This window comes from Macaca thibetana, chromosome 18 (assembly GCF_024542745.1).
Source record: "Macaca thibetana thibetana isolate TM-01 chromosome 18, ASM2454274v1, whole genome shotgun sequence".
Classification (NCBI taxonomy): Eukaryota; Metazoa; Chordata; class Mammalia; order Primates; family Cercopithecidae; genus Macaca; species Macaca thibetana.
Genome location: NC_065595.1, coordinates 3029150 through 3044380, shown reverse-complemented (window position 1 = coordinate 3044380; position 15231 = coordinate 3029150). Strand labels below are relative to the sequence as shown.

General features: G+C 49.1%; 1 protein-coding gene across 6 annotated transcripts in view; it reads right to left on the bottom strand.

Annotated features, from left to right (window-relative positions):
• The window catches only part of MBP (myelin basic protein), a 153233-nt gene that overhangs the window by 9859 nt on the left and 128143 nt on the right, over positions 1–15231 (bottom strand). For 5 of the 6 annotated variants that reach the window (XM_050767604.1, XM_050767601.1, XM_050767602.1 and 2 more), the window contains 2 exons: positions 1505–1609; positions 23–58 (listed from right to left, as the gene is read on the bottom strand). The exons of the other annotated variant lie outside the window; for it this stretch is intronic. In XM_050767604.1, coding sequence (XP_050623561.1) covers positions 23–58; positions 1505–1609 — 141 coding nt within the window. The remainder of the gene's footprint in view (positions 1–22; positions 59–1504; positions 1610–15231) is intronic. 6 annotated transcript variants of the gene reach the window in all.

The window sequence follows — 15231 nt, the reverse complement described above, 5'->3', positions numbered from 1 at the left end:
TCAAAACATTCCAAGGTCTTACCTTTCCCTGCGATGGGGGTGGAGTGCGAGGCGTCACCTGGAAAGACACAGAGAACCATGGGCTGCATCGGGAGCCCCGTGCGGCTGCCCATCTCCTACCCGGCGCCTGCCCGCCGAGGGGGGCCAGCACCCACCACCGTCAGAAGCACCCGGGCGCCTGCCCGCCGAGGGTGGCCAGCACCCACCACCGTCAGAAGCACCCGGGCGCCTGCCCGCCGAGGGTGGCCAGCACCCACCACCGTCAGAAGCACCCGGGCGCCTGCCCGCCGAGGGTGGCCAGCACCCACCACCGTCAGAAGCACCCGGGCGCCTGCCCGCCGAGGGTGGCCAGCACCCACCACCGTCAGAAGCACCCGGGCGCCTGCCCGCCGAGGGTGGCCAGCACCCACCACCGTCAGAAGCACCCGGGCGCCTGCCCGCCGAGGGTGGCCAGCACCCACCACCGTCAGAAGCACCCGGGCGCCTGCCCGCCGAGGGTGGCCAGCACCCACCACCGTCAGAAGCACCTGGGCGCCTGCCTGCTGAGGGTGGCCAGCACCCACCACCGTCAGAAGCACCTGGGCGCCCAGCCTCCCCATTTCTGTCCTAGTTGGTCAAGAAGTATAGACCTGAGACTGGAAATATTCTAGATGATGCAGATCCTCCAGGGCACTCAGAAAGTGCTTCAGAGAACAGAAAACGCCTCCCAGAGGCTCCGTAGCTGGGGAATGGGCCCATCCTGGGACAGAGGGATGATGCTCACCCGCCCTCATTGATGGAGGCAGCGAACTTTGCCTCACTGTGAGCCCTTTCAGGGGCTGGAAGCAGCAGGTCCTCTGACATTCAGAGCTTCCAAGGGGATGCCCCCAGGTCTGCAGCTCCTAAACGCACTTATCAGATACGACCATAAAATGCTGCACTGAGATCTTGGAATTAGAGGCCTGTGGTTTTATTGTTTTTAATAAGTCTTCGTTTTGCACGGCACTTTTAGGTTTACAGAAAAACTGTGCAGAAATTAGTTTCTACATACCCCGAACAGTTTCCCTTATTAGCAACACGGCATCAGGGTCTCTCGGTGCCCTGCATTCTACAGGTTTGGACAAGTGCGTGCTCTTCAGACACCACTGCAGCCTCGTCAGAGCAGGTTCGCTGCCCTAAAATTGCCCTGTGCACTCTCTGCTGTCCCCTCCCCTCCCAGCCCATGGCAAGAGCCCTCTATGGGTTGCAAAGCCTGTGTTTTTGGGCTAAGCGTTACATGGGAGTCTAATCTCAAGAGAAGTGAGCTGTCTGGAGAACGCACAGAGCGCACCGTGCAATCCGTGGCGGGAAGTGCTTGTTTGGAACTCGCGATCGGGTGCGAGGGGGGAGTTCCCCGGCCAGCCTCACCCTGATGAGGGCCCCGGTGCCACCCCCGAACATACGAACGTCCTGTGTGCGTGACAGCAGCGGCCAGCACCCCTCCTCCCCTCACAGTTGCTACCTCTTCCCACAGATCGTCACTTACAATGTTCTTGAAGAAGTGGACTACGGGGTTTTCATCTTGAGTCCGGCCGTGTGACTTCTGGGGCAGGGAGCCGTAGTGAGCAGTTCTTGCCGCGTGGTGTGAGTCCTGAAAGACAGAGGAGCAGTGACCTCAGGACAAGTCCAGAGTCCCTGCGACTTGTCCCCCTCAGGGAAGCTGGATCTCTCCTCCTTTGTGATCTGGATTTTTTAAGGGCTTTCTACTAGGAGGCTGCAGTTGAGCCACCCGACACAGCCGGGGCAGCTACGGGCTGGCAGCAGCAGGTTTGGGTGTGCGACTTGCTGGGCAGAGATTTCTATCACCGACTTAGTGGGTGGTTCTCATGAAGGTGTGTAAGCAAATAGAGGCGATGTGATGGTAACTCAAGGGGGATTCCATCTGAGATAGGGTCAGGTTCGGCAAAGCATTGAGAGAAAAATGTTATTATCCACAGGCTTCTGGGTTGAATACAGAAAAATGCTCAGGGAAGACACAGAAAAGCACACGACAGCATGAGGCTCATGGGCTTTGACGCGGCTGCGTAACATGAGCTGGTCTCCGCTTCTCAAAGTAAGTGTCTCACGCCACCCCGCCACCGGCCTGACTCGGGACGATCACTTCTACATCTCGAGTAAGAGGAAGTGGAGAGGGAGGAACGGCTGGGCGTGAGTGCCCTGGGCCGACTGGGAATCAACAGAACCAGAACGTTCCAGGTCGGTAGAGATTGCATAGAAGATACGGAGTGGTAAGTGCTGCAAGAGTTTAGCTCACAGCGGAGGGAAGGGAAGAGCCATGTGCCCAGGGGGCAGGGGACGCAGGGGACGAAGGGGTCACAGGGGACGCAGGGGACACAGAGGACGCAGGAGTCACAGGGGACGCAGGGGTCACAGGGGACGCAGGGCGCGAAGGGGTCACAGGGGACGCAGGGGACGCAGGGGTCACAGGGGACGCAGGGATGCTGCAGCTCTTGCAGACTTCATGCATTGTCTGCTTGGCTCCCAGTTCAACTGCAAAGGCCCAACAGCAGTGAACACGCACCAGGCAAGAGGGCCGACCACGAGTTCTCAGAAAAGCAAAGGAAAGGGACTCAGGAGGAGCTTGCGAGATTGATTTCGTCAATTTCCCCCTCACTTTCTCACTGTGGCTCCCAGATCCTACTTGTTCAGAAACAGCCTGCATGTAAAGAGCCCATACCTCAGGCAGGATCGAATTTCTGGAGATCAGAGGAGCTCTGGCCCCAGCATTCTGGCTGCGCCCCGTCAACACAGAACACAGCGGATGCAGATCAGTTAAATGCACTGAAGTCAATGGAAGCATTTCCCTCCAGTCTCTTGGCTCTGTGCACATTGATTGGGAGGACCCCTTGTTGTTCAGAAGACAGTTTTGCCACCAAAGGCCTAAAGTGCGCTTCTCTGGGATTTACGGTAGTGCACGGAACGGTGGAATTCAGTGGGTGATAACTGCATGCTGCAGCCACAAAGGACAATGTTTGCAGAGTGTGCAGCGTTTCAATGTTCAGAGATGAACATTGAGCCCAGATGGGGGTCTCCACACAGCACACATCAGGTCTGAAGTTTTGCTGGCACTGGACTCTTTCTTCTGCCCTCCTTCCCTACTCGATCCTCTTCAAAGCAGCGGTTCCCAACATTTTTGGCACCAGGGATGGGTTTCGTGGAAGACAATTTTTCCATGGATGGGGGTGGGGGAATGGTTTTGGGATGAAACTATTCCACCTCAGATCATCAGGCATTAGATTCTCATTAGGAGTGCACAACTTCGATCCCTCGAACACGCCGTTCCCAGTAGGGTTTGCTCTCCTATGGGAATCTGGTGCCAACGCTGACCTGACAGGAGGCAGAGCTCAGGAGATAATCTCACTCAACCACCGCTCGCCTGCTACTGTGCGCCTCGGTTCCTAACAGGCCACAGACCAGTACCAGTCCAGGGCCTGGGAGTTGGGGACCCCTGTTTCAAACGTTTCTTGCCCTCACCCCCAGACTACTAACAGCTCCCCTGCTGCCTGTGAGGCTCCCTGCCCTGCCCATCCTTCAGGGGGAAGCCAAAGCTCTTCATTCCCTGGGCCCTAATGTGGGGAGGCTTCCTGTCCACCTTCCCAGCATTCAGCACCCAGAGCAGAGCAAGCTTCCTGAAACAGAAGCAACACGGATGTCCCTCTCCTTTCAGTATCCCGTGGCCGCCCTTGCCCACAGCGGGAGCCCTGTTACTCTGGACGCTTCTGAGGGCCCTTCGCTCTGGCTGCAGTCCTGCCAGGAGCCTGAGCCCCAGCCTCAGCTCTCCTCCCACCTGCCCTGGCTGCCTAGCATCCATCCCTTGCCCTGGGTCACGCGCCTATGCCCTGGCCCCGCCCATCTTCCATATGGACGGGCTGCGTATCCCCTGCCCTGGGCCTTGCGCAGGGTCCTTTCTGTCCACAAGGCCCTTCCTTCTCCCCTCTGGAACCTCCTCAGGGCCCAGGGCAAAGGCGTCTCCCATGCACAGGGCCTGCTCAGCACTGCGAGCTCTGTTTTTTGCACCCCTTGCCTATGGCCTCCCCTGTGACAGAGTTGCAGGCACAGCACGGCGTAACCATGAGCTGCTCGCCCCTCTCTGCCCGGGGCCTCATTACTTCCCAACTAAATGCCGGGGGCCAGGCATGGTCCACGTTCTGAAGATACCGCAAAAGTGAAGCAGACAGAATTCCTGCCTGAGAGATTTTGAATGCATGAGGAATGAAAGAGGGATCCCATTTTGGCTGGGCGTGGTGGCTCACGCCTGTAATCCTAGCATTTTGGGAGGCCGAGCCGGGCAGATTGCCTGAGGTTAGGAGTTTGAGACCAGCCTGGGCAATATGGTGAAACCCCGTCTCTACTAAAATACAAAAAATTAGCCAGGCTTGGCATCGTGTGCCTATAGTCCCAGCTTCAGGGGGCCGAGGCAGGAGAATTGCTTGAATCTGTGAGGTGGAGGTTGCAGTGAGCTGAGATTGCGCCACTGCACTCCAGCCTGGATGACAGAGCGAGACTTTGTCTCCAAAAAAAAAAATCCCATTTTATCCCTTGGATTTCTTAGTGATCAGCACTCCATATTTTACTAGTTGTCTTTCCCATTTTGTGCCCTTGTTGGTTAATGATTCTCATTCCTGGTGAGATTGTCAACCTCTCTCAGACACAGAGCACAGCTCCCAGACTCTTCACAGAAGGCCACTGGCGCTCTGCATGTGGCCGGCACTCCAAGGCGGGTACCCCTCTGTTTACTGACACCTCCACCTTCTCACGCACAGAGGAGTGGAGTTTGCATGCTCAGTTTCCTCCCAGGCGGGTGCTGTGGGCTTCTGAACGTGAGGATGTCAGAAGGGCCGGGGACATTGGAGTCCTAATAAAAATCCCTGATTCTTCGTATTCCAACTCATTCTCTCTGTGAATTCTGCAAGAATCCAAGGAATTCTCTGATTCTCCTTGTGTCATGTAATCTTTTATCGAATACTTCTCTGCGTTCAGTCACCAGTTGTATTTAGTCACCACTAACCAGCCTTGTACCTTCTCCTCAAACCGTGAGAGAAGGGGTGTAAAATTATGAACCAAAAAACAAAATGGAAGAGACAGGAAATTGTGTAAACTTTAGGACGTACATCTTTAAGTGTTATGTCTACCAGACGAAGTTACTTATTAGCTTCTACTCCAATGGGCTGAAATCACTGACACAGCTCATAGTCTAGGGCAAGCCATGCTGCCCTTGGTGTTTGGGTAGCACTTCTCCACTTCTCCACTTCTCCACTTCTTCACTTCTTCATTTCTCCACTTCTCCACTTCTCCACTTCTTCACTTCTCTACTTCTCCACTTCTCCGCTTCTCTGCTTCTCCACTTCTTCGTTTCTCCACTTCTCCACTTCTTCACTTCTTCATTTCTCCACTTCTCTACTTCTTCACTTCTCCGCTTCTCCACTTCTCCACTTCTTCATTTCTTCATTTCTCCACTTCTCCACTTCTTCATTTCTCCACTTCTCCACTTCTTCATTTCTCCACTTCTCCGCTTCTCCACTTCTTCGTTTCTCCACTTCTCTACTTCTTCGTTTCTCCACTTCTCCACTTCTCCGCTTCTCCACTTCTTCATTTCTCCACTTCTCCACTTCTCCGCTTCTCCACTTCTCCACTTCTTCATTTCTCCACTTCTCCGCTTCTCCACTTCTCCACTTCTTCATTTCTTCATTTCTCCACTTCTTCACTTCTCCGCTTCTCCACTTCTTTTCTCCACTTCTCCACTTCTCTACTTCTTCACTTCTCCGCTTCTCCACTTCTCCACTTCTTCATTTCTTCATTTCTCCACTTCTCCACTTCTTCACTTCTCTACTTCTCCACTTCTTCGTTTCTCCACTTCTCCACTTCTTCACTTCTCCACTTCTCCATTTCTCCACTTCTCCACTTCTTCACTTCTCCGCTTCTCCACTTCTCCACTTCTCCACTTCTCCATTTCTCCACTTCTCTACTTCTCCACTTCTTCGTTTCTCCACTTCTCCATTTCTCCACTTCTTCACTTCTCCGCTTCTCCACTTCTCCATTTCTCCACTTCTCTACTTCTCCACTTCTTCGTTTCTCCACTTCTCCACTTCTCCACTTCTCCACTTCTTCACTTCTCCGCTTCTCCGCTTCTCCACTTCTCCACTTCTTCATTTCTTCATTTCTCCACTTCTCCACTTCTTCACTTCTCTACTTCTCCACTTCTTCGTTTCTCCACTTCTCCACTTCTCCACTTCTTCACTTCTCCACTTCTCTACTTCTCCACTTCTTCGTTTCTCCACTTCTTCACTTCTCCACTTCTCCATTTCTCCACTTCTCCACTTCTCTACTTCTCCACTTCTTCGTTTCTCCACTTCTTCACTTCTCCACTTCTTCACTTCTCCACTTCTTCATTTCTCCACTTCTTCACTTCTCCACTTCTCCATTTCTCCACTTCTCTACTTCTCTACTTCTCCACTTCTTCATTTCTCCACTTCTCCATTTCTCCACTTCTCCACTTCTTCGTTTCTCCACTTCTCCACTTCTCCATTTCTTCGTTTCTCCACTTCTTCGTTTCTCCACTTCTTCTCCATTTCTCCACCTCTTCGTTTCTCCACTTCTCCTCTTCTCCACTTCTCCATTTCTCTAGATGCTGAACTTTGGATTTTGAGTCACAGAAACATTGTTGACCTTTAAATCACTCATCCTGTGATTAAACTAGAAAAATGCCTTAAACTTTTTAAGTTTCTAAAGAAAAAACTTAGGCTTAGGTCAGGATTTTAAAGAAGTGAATGCTCAGTCACGCTATGCAGATCTCAGAGGATTTTACAACTTGCCATGTTGTCAGAGATTCAATGGAGAATTACATAGATAATGCCTCACATGTGAATTAGGAATACCAGCTTTAAATGATAAAAGAAAAATGATATACTTTGGTAAGTGACTGTTATAATGAATATATTGGTCACTACACTGGTGAGGAAAAGGTAGTTTAAATCTTTTGAGGTACACATGGTGTTGGTAGGTTTTATTTGAGCTCTTGGAGCTATCATCACGGTCAGAAAAGTCTATGAAAAAGGCAGTTGGTTTATTGGTGGTCCTCACACAGAACTAAGAATGCAGTGAGCATCAACTGTTTGCTGAATTAACGTGTAGGCTGTTTAGTTCACTTTTAATACAGAACTGACACTGGTCTTCAGTGAATGGAATTGTTATCATGAGATCATACACATTTTTCGGTTATAGATGCATTGAAGAGTGACTGAACTAGGATTCTGACTTGGGCTTTTAGCCATAGATCATTAGTTGCACAGATAATTTGAAGCAGTCTTATATTTGTGTTGTTATACCATAGATGTAATGACCTATTACTGATAGGACATTTAGTCAATTATATGTCTATAGCCAAGTAATGAACAATTAAAAAACAACATTAAAAATTATTATATAGGCCGGGCGCGGTGGCTCAAGCCTGTAATCCCAGCACTTTGGGAGGCCGAGACGGGCGGATCACAAGGTCAGGAGATCGAGACCATCCTGGCTAACCCGGTGAAACCCTGTCTCTACTAAAAAAATACAAAAAACTAGCCAGGCGAGGTGGCGGGCGCCTGTAGTCCCAGCTACTCGGGAGGCTGAGGCAGGAGAATGGCGTGAACCCGGGAGGCGGAGCTTGCAGTGAGCTGAGATCCGGCCACTGCACTCCAGCCTGGGCGGCAGAGCGAGACTCTGTCTCAAAAAAAAAAAAAAAATTATTATATAGAATAGCATCAAGGAAACAAAATATTAGGTATACATTTAGCAAAAAGGTACAGAACTTTAATGCTAACACTAGAAAAAGCTGGTGGAAGAAATCAAAGAGAACTTAAATAAACAGAGACATACTCTGTTCATGGATTAGAAGACTTAACATAGTAAAACTATGATTCTTTCCCCAAATTGATCTACAGGTTTAATGCAATTCCAATTCAAATTCCAGCAAGGTTTTGTTTAGAGACAGGTGGATTCTAAAACTGTATGGAAATCCAAGGGAGCAAAAATAGCCAAACAATTGTGAAAAGGACACATAAAGTGAGAGAAACTCATTACCTGGTTCTAAGATTGACTATGCAGCTATGTTAACTGAGGACCTGTAGTGTTAGAAGAAGGACAGGCACGTAGAATAACGGACAAATGGAGCTCAGAAATAGACTCACCCAAATCTGACCAGCCAATTCCTGGCAAAGATCATTCAATGGAAAAAACTGTCTTCTCAACAAACAAAACAGCATTGAAACAATTCAACATCCATATGTTTAAAAAAAAAAAAAAACAACCACAAAAAAACATTTTAACCCCAATCCACACCTTACATAAGATTGAACTCAAAATAGATCATAGATTGTTATTCATGATGTAAAACTATAAAATTTTAGAAGTAGCCATAGGAGAAAAATCTTCCTGACCAGTGTAGACAACAAGTTCTTAGACCTGACACCAAAACATCATCTATGAAAGGAAAAATGGACAAATTGGACCTCATCCAAATTTAAAAACTTTTGTTTTACAAAAGACACCGTCAAGAGAATAAAAAGACAAGCTACATACAGAGAGAAAATATTTGCAAATTACATTATCTAACAAAGGACTTGAAAGCAGAATCTGTAAAGGACTCTCAAGACTCAACCAGAAGAAAACAAACAATTTGGTTTAAAAATGGACCAAACACTTGAATAAACACTTCAGCAAAGAGGACGTAGGGAGGGTGAATAAGCAGATGAAAAGATGTTGGACATCATCATCAGCATCAGGAAAACACAAATCAAAACCGTGAGGTGATACCGCACCGTTAGAATGGCTGAAATAAAAACCGCCGACATTCCCAAGTGCTGGTTAGGATGTGGAGCCACCTGAGCCCTCATGGATTACCTTGGGAACACGAACTGTCACTCCTGGAAACAATTTGGCAGTTTCTTAGAAAGTTAACCCTAAACTTTCCATGTGACCCTGTAATTCCATTTCCTGCTTTAAATACTAAAGGATAAATTACATGTTTTTGTAAACGGTTTTTATAACGAATATATTGGCCACCCATCTTTTGAGGGAAAAGTAATTTAAATTTTTATAAAAACATATATTTACACAATAACCTGTACATGAATGTTCACAGCTAAACTGTCAACAACCCGAATGCTCTTGAGAGGCTGAAGGGTTAAACACACCGTGTTGTATCCAGGCATGAAATACTATTTGGCAATAAAAATACAAACTCTAGATACAGGCAACAGCCTAGAGGCAGCTCCAAGGAATCTTGCTGAGTAAAAGCCGCCATTCTAAAAGGTTTTATACAGTGTGATCTTATTTCTATGACATGCTGGAAAAGGCTGACCTATATTGGGGGAGGTCAGAGCTGGGGGGTAGGCAATGGGGGGAAGGTGCAGTGTGGACCACGAGGGAAGGGGAGGTGGGAGGCTTTGGGGTTGTGTGTCCTTATTATGACGGTAGCTACACAAATCCATACGTGCATCACAACTCATAGAACTGTACTCCCAAAGCAAGCCCATTTTGTTCATTATTTTGTGAACTAGAATAAGGTCATTTAACGTGACCTGTCATTGTAGAGCCAGAAGTGGAATTCATGCGCGCATTGTTTCACTGTGCGAATTTTCGGATTGGCAGTCTCGGGTCTCCCCTGAGAGCGTTGGCATCTCCTTCTGCCTTAGGGCTCCTGCGGGCTCCCTGACCTTTGCCTAGAGTGTCCTCCCCTTCCAAATGTCTCTGTTTTGGGAAAATATAGCCTGTTTTGGCTGCAACCCTCATCTGGCATTGGATTGTCCTTTTTAGCTTTCTGCAAGCATCTTCCCTCTTCAGCTAGATTTTAATCTTTCAGAGGAAAAAAGAAAAACTTCTGTGGGATCCCCAAAGCTTCTGGCATCTGACTCACACAGTGGAGCTCAGCAGACAGAAGGTGGCGGAGGAACGAAAGCCCTCCATGGCAGTCTTGTGAAACAGCTTTGCCGCAGGGAGCTGGGAGGCTCCAGCCCGGGCCTGACACCACCTGTGCGGCCTTGAGCAAGCAAGTCCCTGGGGCCCTGGGGCTCTGGTTCCTCACGGGTGAAATGATGGGACTGAAACAGAGGCTCTCCGAGTGTTCTGTTCTAGAATTTTACTAAGAAACCACCTTGGGAAAGTGCAAAGCCTGCGAGATCGGTCTCTGCTGAGCTTCCACATTGGTTGTCTCCTGAGACTCCAGACCTGGGTTTTGGTTGATGTTCCTAAAGAGCTTCTGTGCTGAGCACAGGAGGAAAAGCCCAGGGACACACCTCAGGGTGGCGACGACCTCGGGCAGGGGACTGCGTGGTCCGCGTGGACGGGTGCTGCATCTGAGCCACTTTTTAAAAAGTAAATTTTTTACTGGGGTGAAACACACATAACATAAAACTTACCATTCTAACAGTTTTTAAGTGTGCAATTCAGTGGCATACATCACATTCGCACTGTTGTATAATGTGTCACCGCCATCCCTCTTTAGACCCTCTCCAGCTTCCCGAACTGAAACCTAGTTCCCATGAAACACTCACTCTCCATCCCTGGCCCAGCATTCAGGTCACTTTGTCTCTATGAACTGGGCCACCCTAGGGGCCTCCTATGCATGGAGCCACGCAGCGTCTGTCCTCTGGGGATGGCTTAGTACACTTACCGCAGGGCCCTCCAGGCTCCCTGTGCTGCAGCCCGTCAGAACTCCCTTCCACTGTTAGGCTGAATGACATCCACTGCACCGTATGCACGGACTGCTTTCTGCTCATCCATTCACCCTCCTGGGAACTTCTGGGCTGTGTCCACATTTTGGCTGTAGTTCTGAGTCACCTTTTAAGCGACCCAGGCTCCCCCGAGCGACACTGATCTGACTTGGCCATGACATTCCCATGCCCTCGGGTGACACACAGAAGAGACGCCCGAACGCCCCACGCTTCTTTCCCCAACAGCCTGCGGTAAAGCTCCCTGGCCGAGGTTCCCTTCTTCTTCGAAGGAATAGCAGCACACAGCACTGGGACCCTGACGTCCTTGTGAAGGTCGAGGTGCATTTACATTTACGAGATGAGACGTACACACAGTATTAGGATGGCTTGGCTGAGAAGTGGGGCCCCGTGTCTGCCCCACTTTCCAGTGAGTAGCTGACTGCAGGTCCATGCAATACAGCTTCAGTCACACGGGCCAGCAGGCAAGGTCAGAAGCAGCCCCATCCTTCAGGATCCTCGATCTGGGTCTGTGGTCCTTTCATGGAGCCCCTCGGCCCCTTCCTCACTGACCCCACAGCCCCTTGCTCACCACAAACCCTGCTCAGTTCAATTGTAGGAATGCACCACCACCTTCACGGCTTCCAGAGGGGCAGGAAATGTGATAAATGCAAAGTGTCAGTGGATTTTAAAAGCAGTATTTTGGGAGGTTTATTTTGCAATTTATGAGGAACGGGCACTTATTCTGTCACACCTTATGGTAAACAGGTTACCTGTTCCTAGGTGGGAGGAGCTGGGAGAAGATGCTAGGCCTTAAAGAAACAACAGGAGGAGGTGAGGGGAAGACGCAAGCTGGGTGGAACGCTTAGAGGGTGAAGGTGAACTCGAGTCACTTCCCAGACCAGCCACGGGGGACACTGAAGGGGGTGGCCCACACTCAAGCCTTCCCAGAGGAGACCGCTGAGGGCCTGAGCCAGCCTCGCAACCCAGCTTCTCCCGTCAGTCCCATCGGATGTTCTGAGCCACGGCCCCAGGAACACTTGTGCTGTATAAGGCCATCTTGAAAGTGAACTGAATGCTGAACTTCGGCTCTCTAGGAGAGAAAGGATTCCTGCTGTTAGGTTTAGGGTTTTTTTTTCTTTTTTTTTTTTTCTTTTATCTTTTTTTGAGACAGTTTCACTCTGTCTTCCAGGCTGAAGTGAAGTACAGTAGCCTGATCTTGGTTCACTGCAACCTCCACCTCCTGGGTTCAAGCGATTCTCATACCTCAGCCTCCCAAGTAGCTGGGATTACAGGCACGTACCAGCATGACTGGCTAATTTTTGTATTTTCAGTAGAGGCAGGTTTCATCATGTTGCCCAGGCTGGTCTTGAACTCCTGGCCTCAAGCGATCTGCCCACCTTGGCCTCCCAAAGTGCTGGGATTACAGGTGTGAGCCACTGCACATGGCCTGCTTAGTTTTTAGGACACACATTTAGTAATTCCCTGATATACTTTTAGTTGTACACACTAAGGTTTAAAAAAAGCCAAAACTGTGAACATGTTGGTTATTCATTGAGATTTGTGTCTCCATGGCCATCCCCAACCTGTTTCAAGTACTGCACTTTCTTTGTAGGTGATTAAAAGCAGAGGAAGAGCTAGGTGGTCAGTTGCACCATAAAATAAGAAATGGACTCAGATGCTGGGGGGCATCCTGCAATCTGTGTTTTGGCAGCTAGAGATGAGGCCAGGACATTTCTGCAAAATGTTTGGCTTATTTGGAGCTGAATACTTGGGACAAGTGAATAATTAAAAAATGACCTGATTTTAAAAAAGGAATATTTTCTATTGTTTAGAAAAATAATACATGCTCATATAAAGATATCACATGAAATAAGAAAGTTAAGAAAGTCTGTGGAAAAATTCTACCACTTAACGATGACCCTGGTTTACACTTTGATGAGCACATTGTTAGATCTGGCTTTGTGCAAAACACAGACAAAATATGCAAATGCCGTTCAAAGTGATCATACTAGACACACCGTTTTCTGCACCTGAGTTTTCTTGGTTTACTCAACGGTGTCAAAAGCCTCTTCTTATCAGTAGAGGTTTTCATCACGGTTGATACAGCAACAACAAAATGACAAACTTTCGGTTGGTAAATATAATACCTTCCTGAAAAGTTTTTTAAATCATGGGAGGAAGACCATAGGTGGCCATTTATTTGTAAAAGAAATTCCTTTTTCCATGAGCCTGATTGTATGATTTTTGAAGAATTGTTTTCCTCATCACCAGCAGGCGGAGCTCCTGAGCACGGCACCCAGGCTGCTCCTGGGGCCCGTTTCTCTCCAGAAATCAGGAAGAGTTTGTTTGTTCTGTTTTGTTTCCACCACTCCCCGCCCTGCTTTCCAATTTGTTTTAAGGTCTGGGGAGCTGGGCGTTCTTAACGGGGAGGAGTAACAGATGAGTTGCCTCCCGATGCATCTGAAGATCAGCGGCTGCAGGGCCAAAGCCTTTCTTGGCGGCATCATTTCCATTCGGATTTTACTAAAGGAGATACGTGGATGGAGTCAGTCCCTCTCAGAAGAAATGTTTACAATTAATTTGAAAAAAAGATTAATATTCACTGGTGCCTGGAGTTTTGTGGTTGGGAAAAAAAGAGTTCAAGCTCTTCTTTCATTGTCCGAGAGAGGAATTTAATTGTTTCCCTGAATCAATGATCACAAGGTCAACACGTGAAGGCCTAGTGAGTTTATGGCTCTGAACCTGCCCGGGTCCCCGCCCACGCGGCCCCCACTCACCGGGTCCCTGCTCACTGGCCCGGACCCTGAAGCTCACTGATTCTCCAGGTGGGACCCTGCGGGGCCCCGTGGGGCCTGGGTTCCTCCCCTGCCATCCCAGGCTGGAGTGTGCCCGCGTTTCTCTTCTGGATGAGAGTAAATCACTAGATACACAGGTGCAGATACACCTACCCAGAAGACTGGCCCAGTGTAGCCTGACAGCCTCCAGCAGCTCCCCGCAGTCCACAGCAGCTAATGAGCCTGTTGGGGACCCACTCTGCAGTTTGAACAGACGGGCGAGGTACTGCAGGTCCTTACTCCTATTTCACATGGAATCCTTTTGGAGACACAAGGAGAAGTGTGCATTCCTAGAACTTGGATGATTAATTAAGAAAATGCCCATAAGAGGCCAGGCGTGGTGGCTCACACCTGTGATCCCAGCTACTCAGGAGGCTGAGCTAGGAGAATCACCTGACCTGGGAGGTGGAGGTTGCAGTGAGCCGAGATTGCGCCACTGCACTCCATCCTGGGTGATAAAGTGAGACTTCATCTCAAAAAAAAAAAAAAAAATGCCCATGAGAAAGAGTTCCTGCTCATCTCACCCTCCCCTTACAATAGTGTTCTTACTGACAGTCATGTGTCAGAACATCTTCTATCATTAGAGATGATCTGCCTTCTTTCAGACCACATGTATTAACAGATAGTACATGTTTCCCCATTGCTATTGTGTGCCAGTTTTTGGGAAGTGGATCAAATAACTGAGTGCTGATAACATCTGCCCCATTTTCCCACCTGATGGGATGGAGCACAGGGAGTTCGCCCCATGTGGAGTTGCCACCTGGAAACCTCTGCCCTCTTGTAAACCTGGAATGGTGCGTTCTCATGGAGGCAATCACGGCGGGGTCTCGTGCACCTGGCTTTCTCCACCTGCACCTCCCATTAGGGCCTTTGCTACAGAGATGCATCCCTCAGCACTTGGGTGTGGAGCCTCAGCAAATGCCTGGTCTTCCCTTTGTCGTGTGGTCCGTGATGTCATCACAGAATGACACGTTAGAAAAATGTCTCTGTTGATGCATCTCAATATGCCCAGAGAGCAGCATCTACCATCCAGTGGCTAAATGCAGTAGGGATTTCCTTATGGGCATTGTCTTAAGTAATTGGTCCAAGTTCTAGGAATGTACATTTTTTCCCTGTGTCCCCAAAAGGATTCAATGCAAAACCAGAACAGAGAAAGCAATGAGTCTTGGTTTTAAAACATGAGGTGTGAGCATCGTAAACCAAAACATCATGCAGCACTGTTCCCACATCACCACTCATTTTACAGATTTGAATATTGAGATGCAAAGAGGTTCAGGGACCCGCTCGCCGAGTCTGCTAGCTGTCTAGGGCTTGATCTTTAGACTCCATGCCAAGTGAGACTCTTGTGGAGTGAATGTGGGATGAGAGGCTCACGTTACCCACTCGAAACTCAGTGGCCTATGAGGAAATTCACTGGGTAGTCATAGGAGAAAGGGAAAAGGGAAGGGAGAAGAATGGATTTTTTTTTTTTTTTTGAGATGGAGTCTCTCTCTGTCGCCCAGGCTGGAGTGCAGTGGCGCGATCTCCGCTCACTGCAAGCTCCGCCTCCCGGGTTCACGCCATTCTCCTGCCTCAGCCTCTGGAGTAGCTTGGACTACAGGCGCCCGCCACCTTGCCCGGCTTGTTTTTTGTGTTATTTTAGTAGAGACAGGATTTCACCGTGTTAGCCAGGATGGTCTCGATCTCCT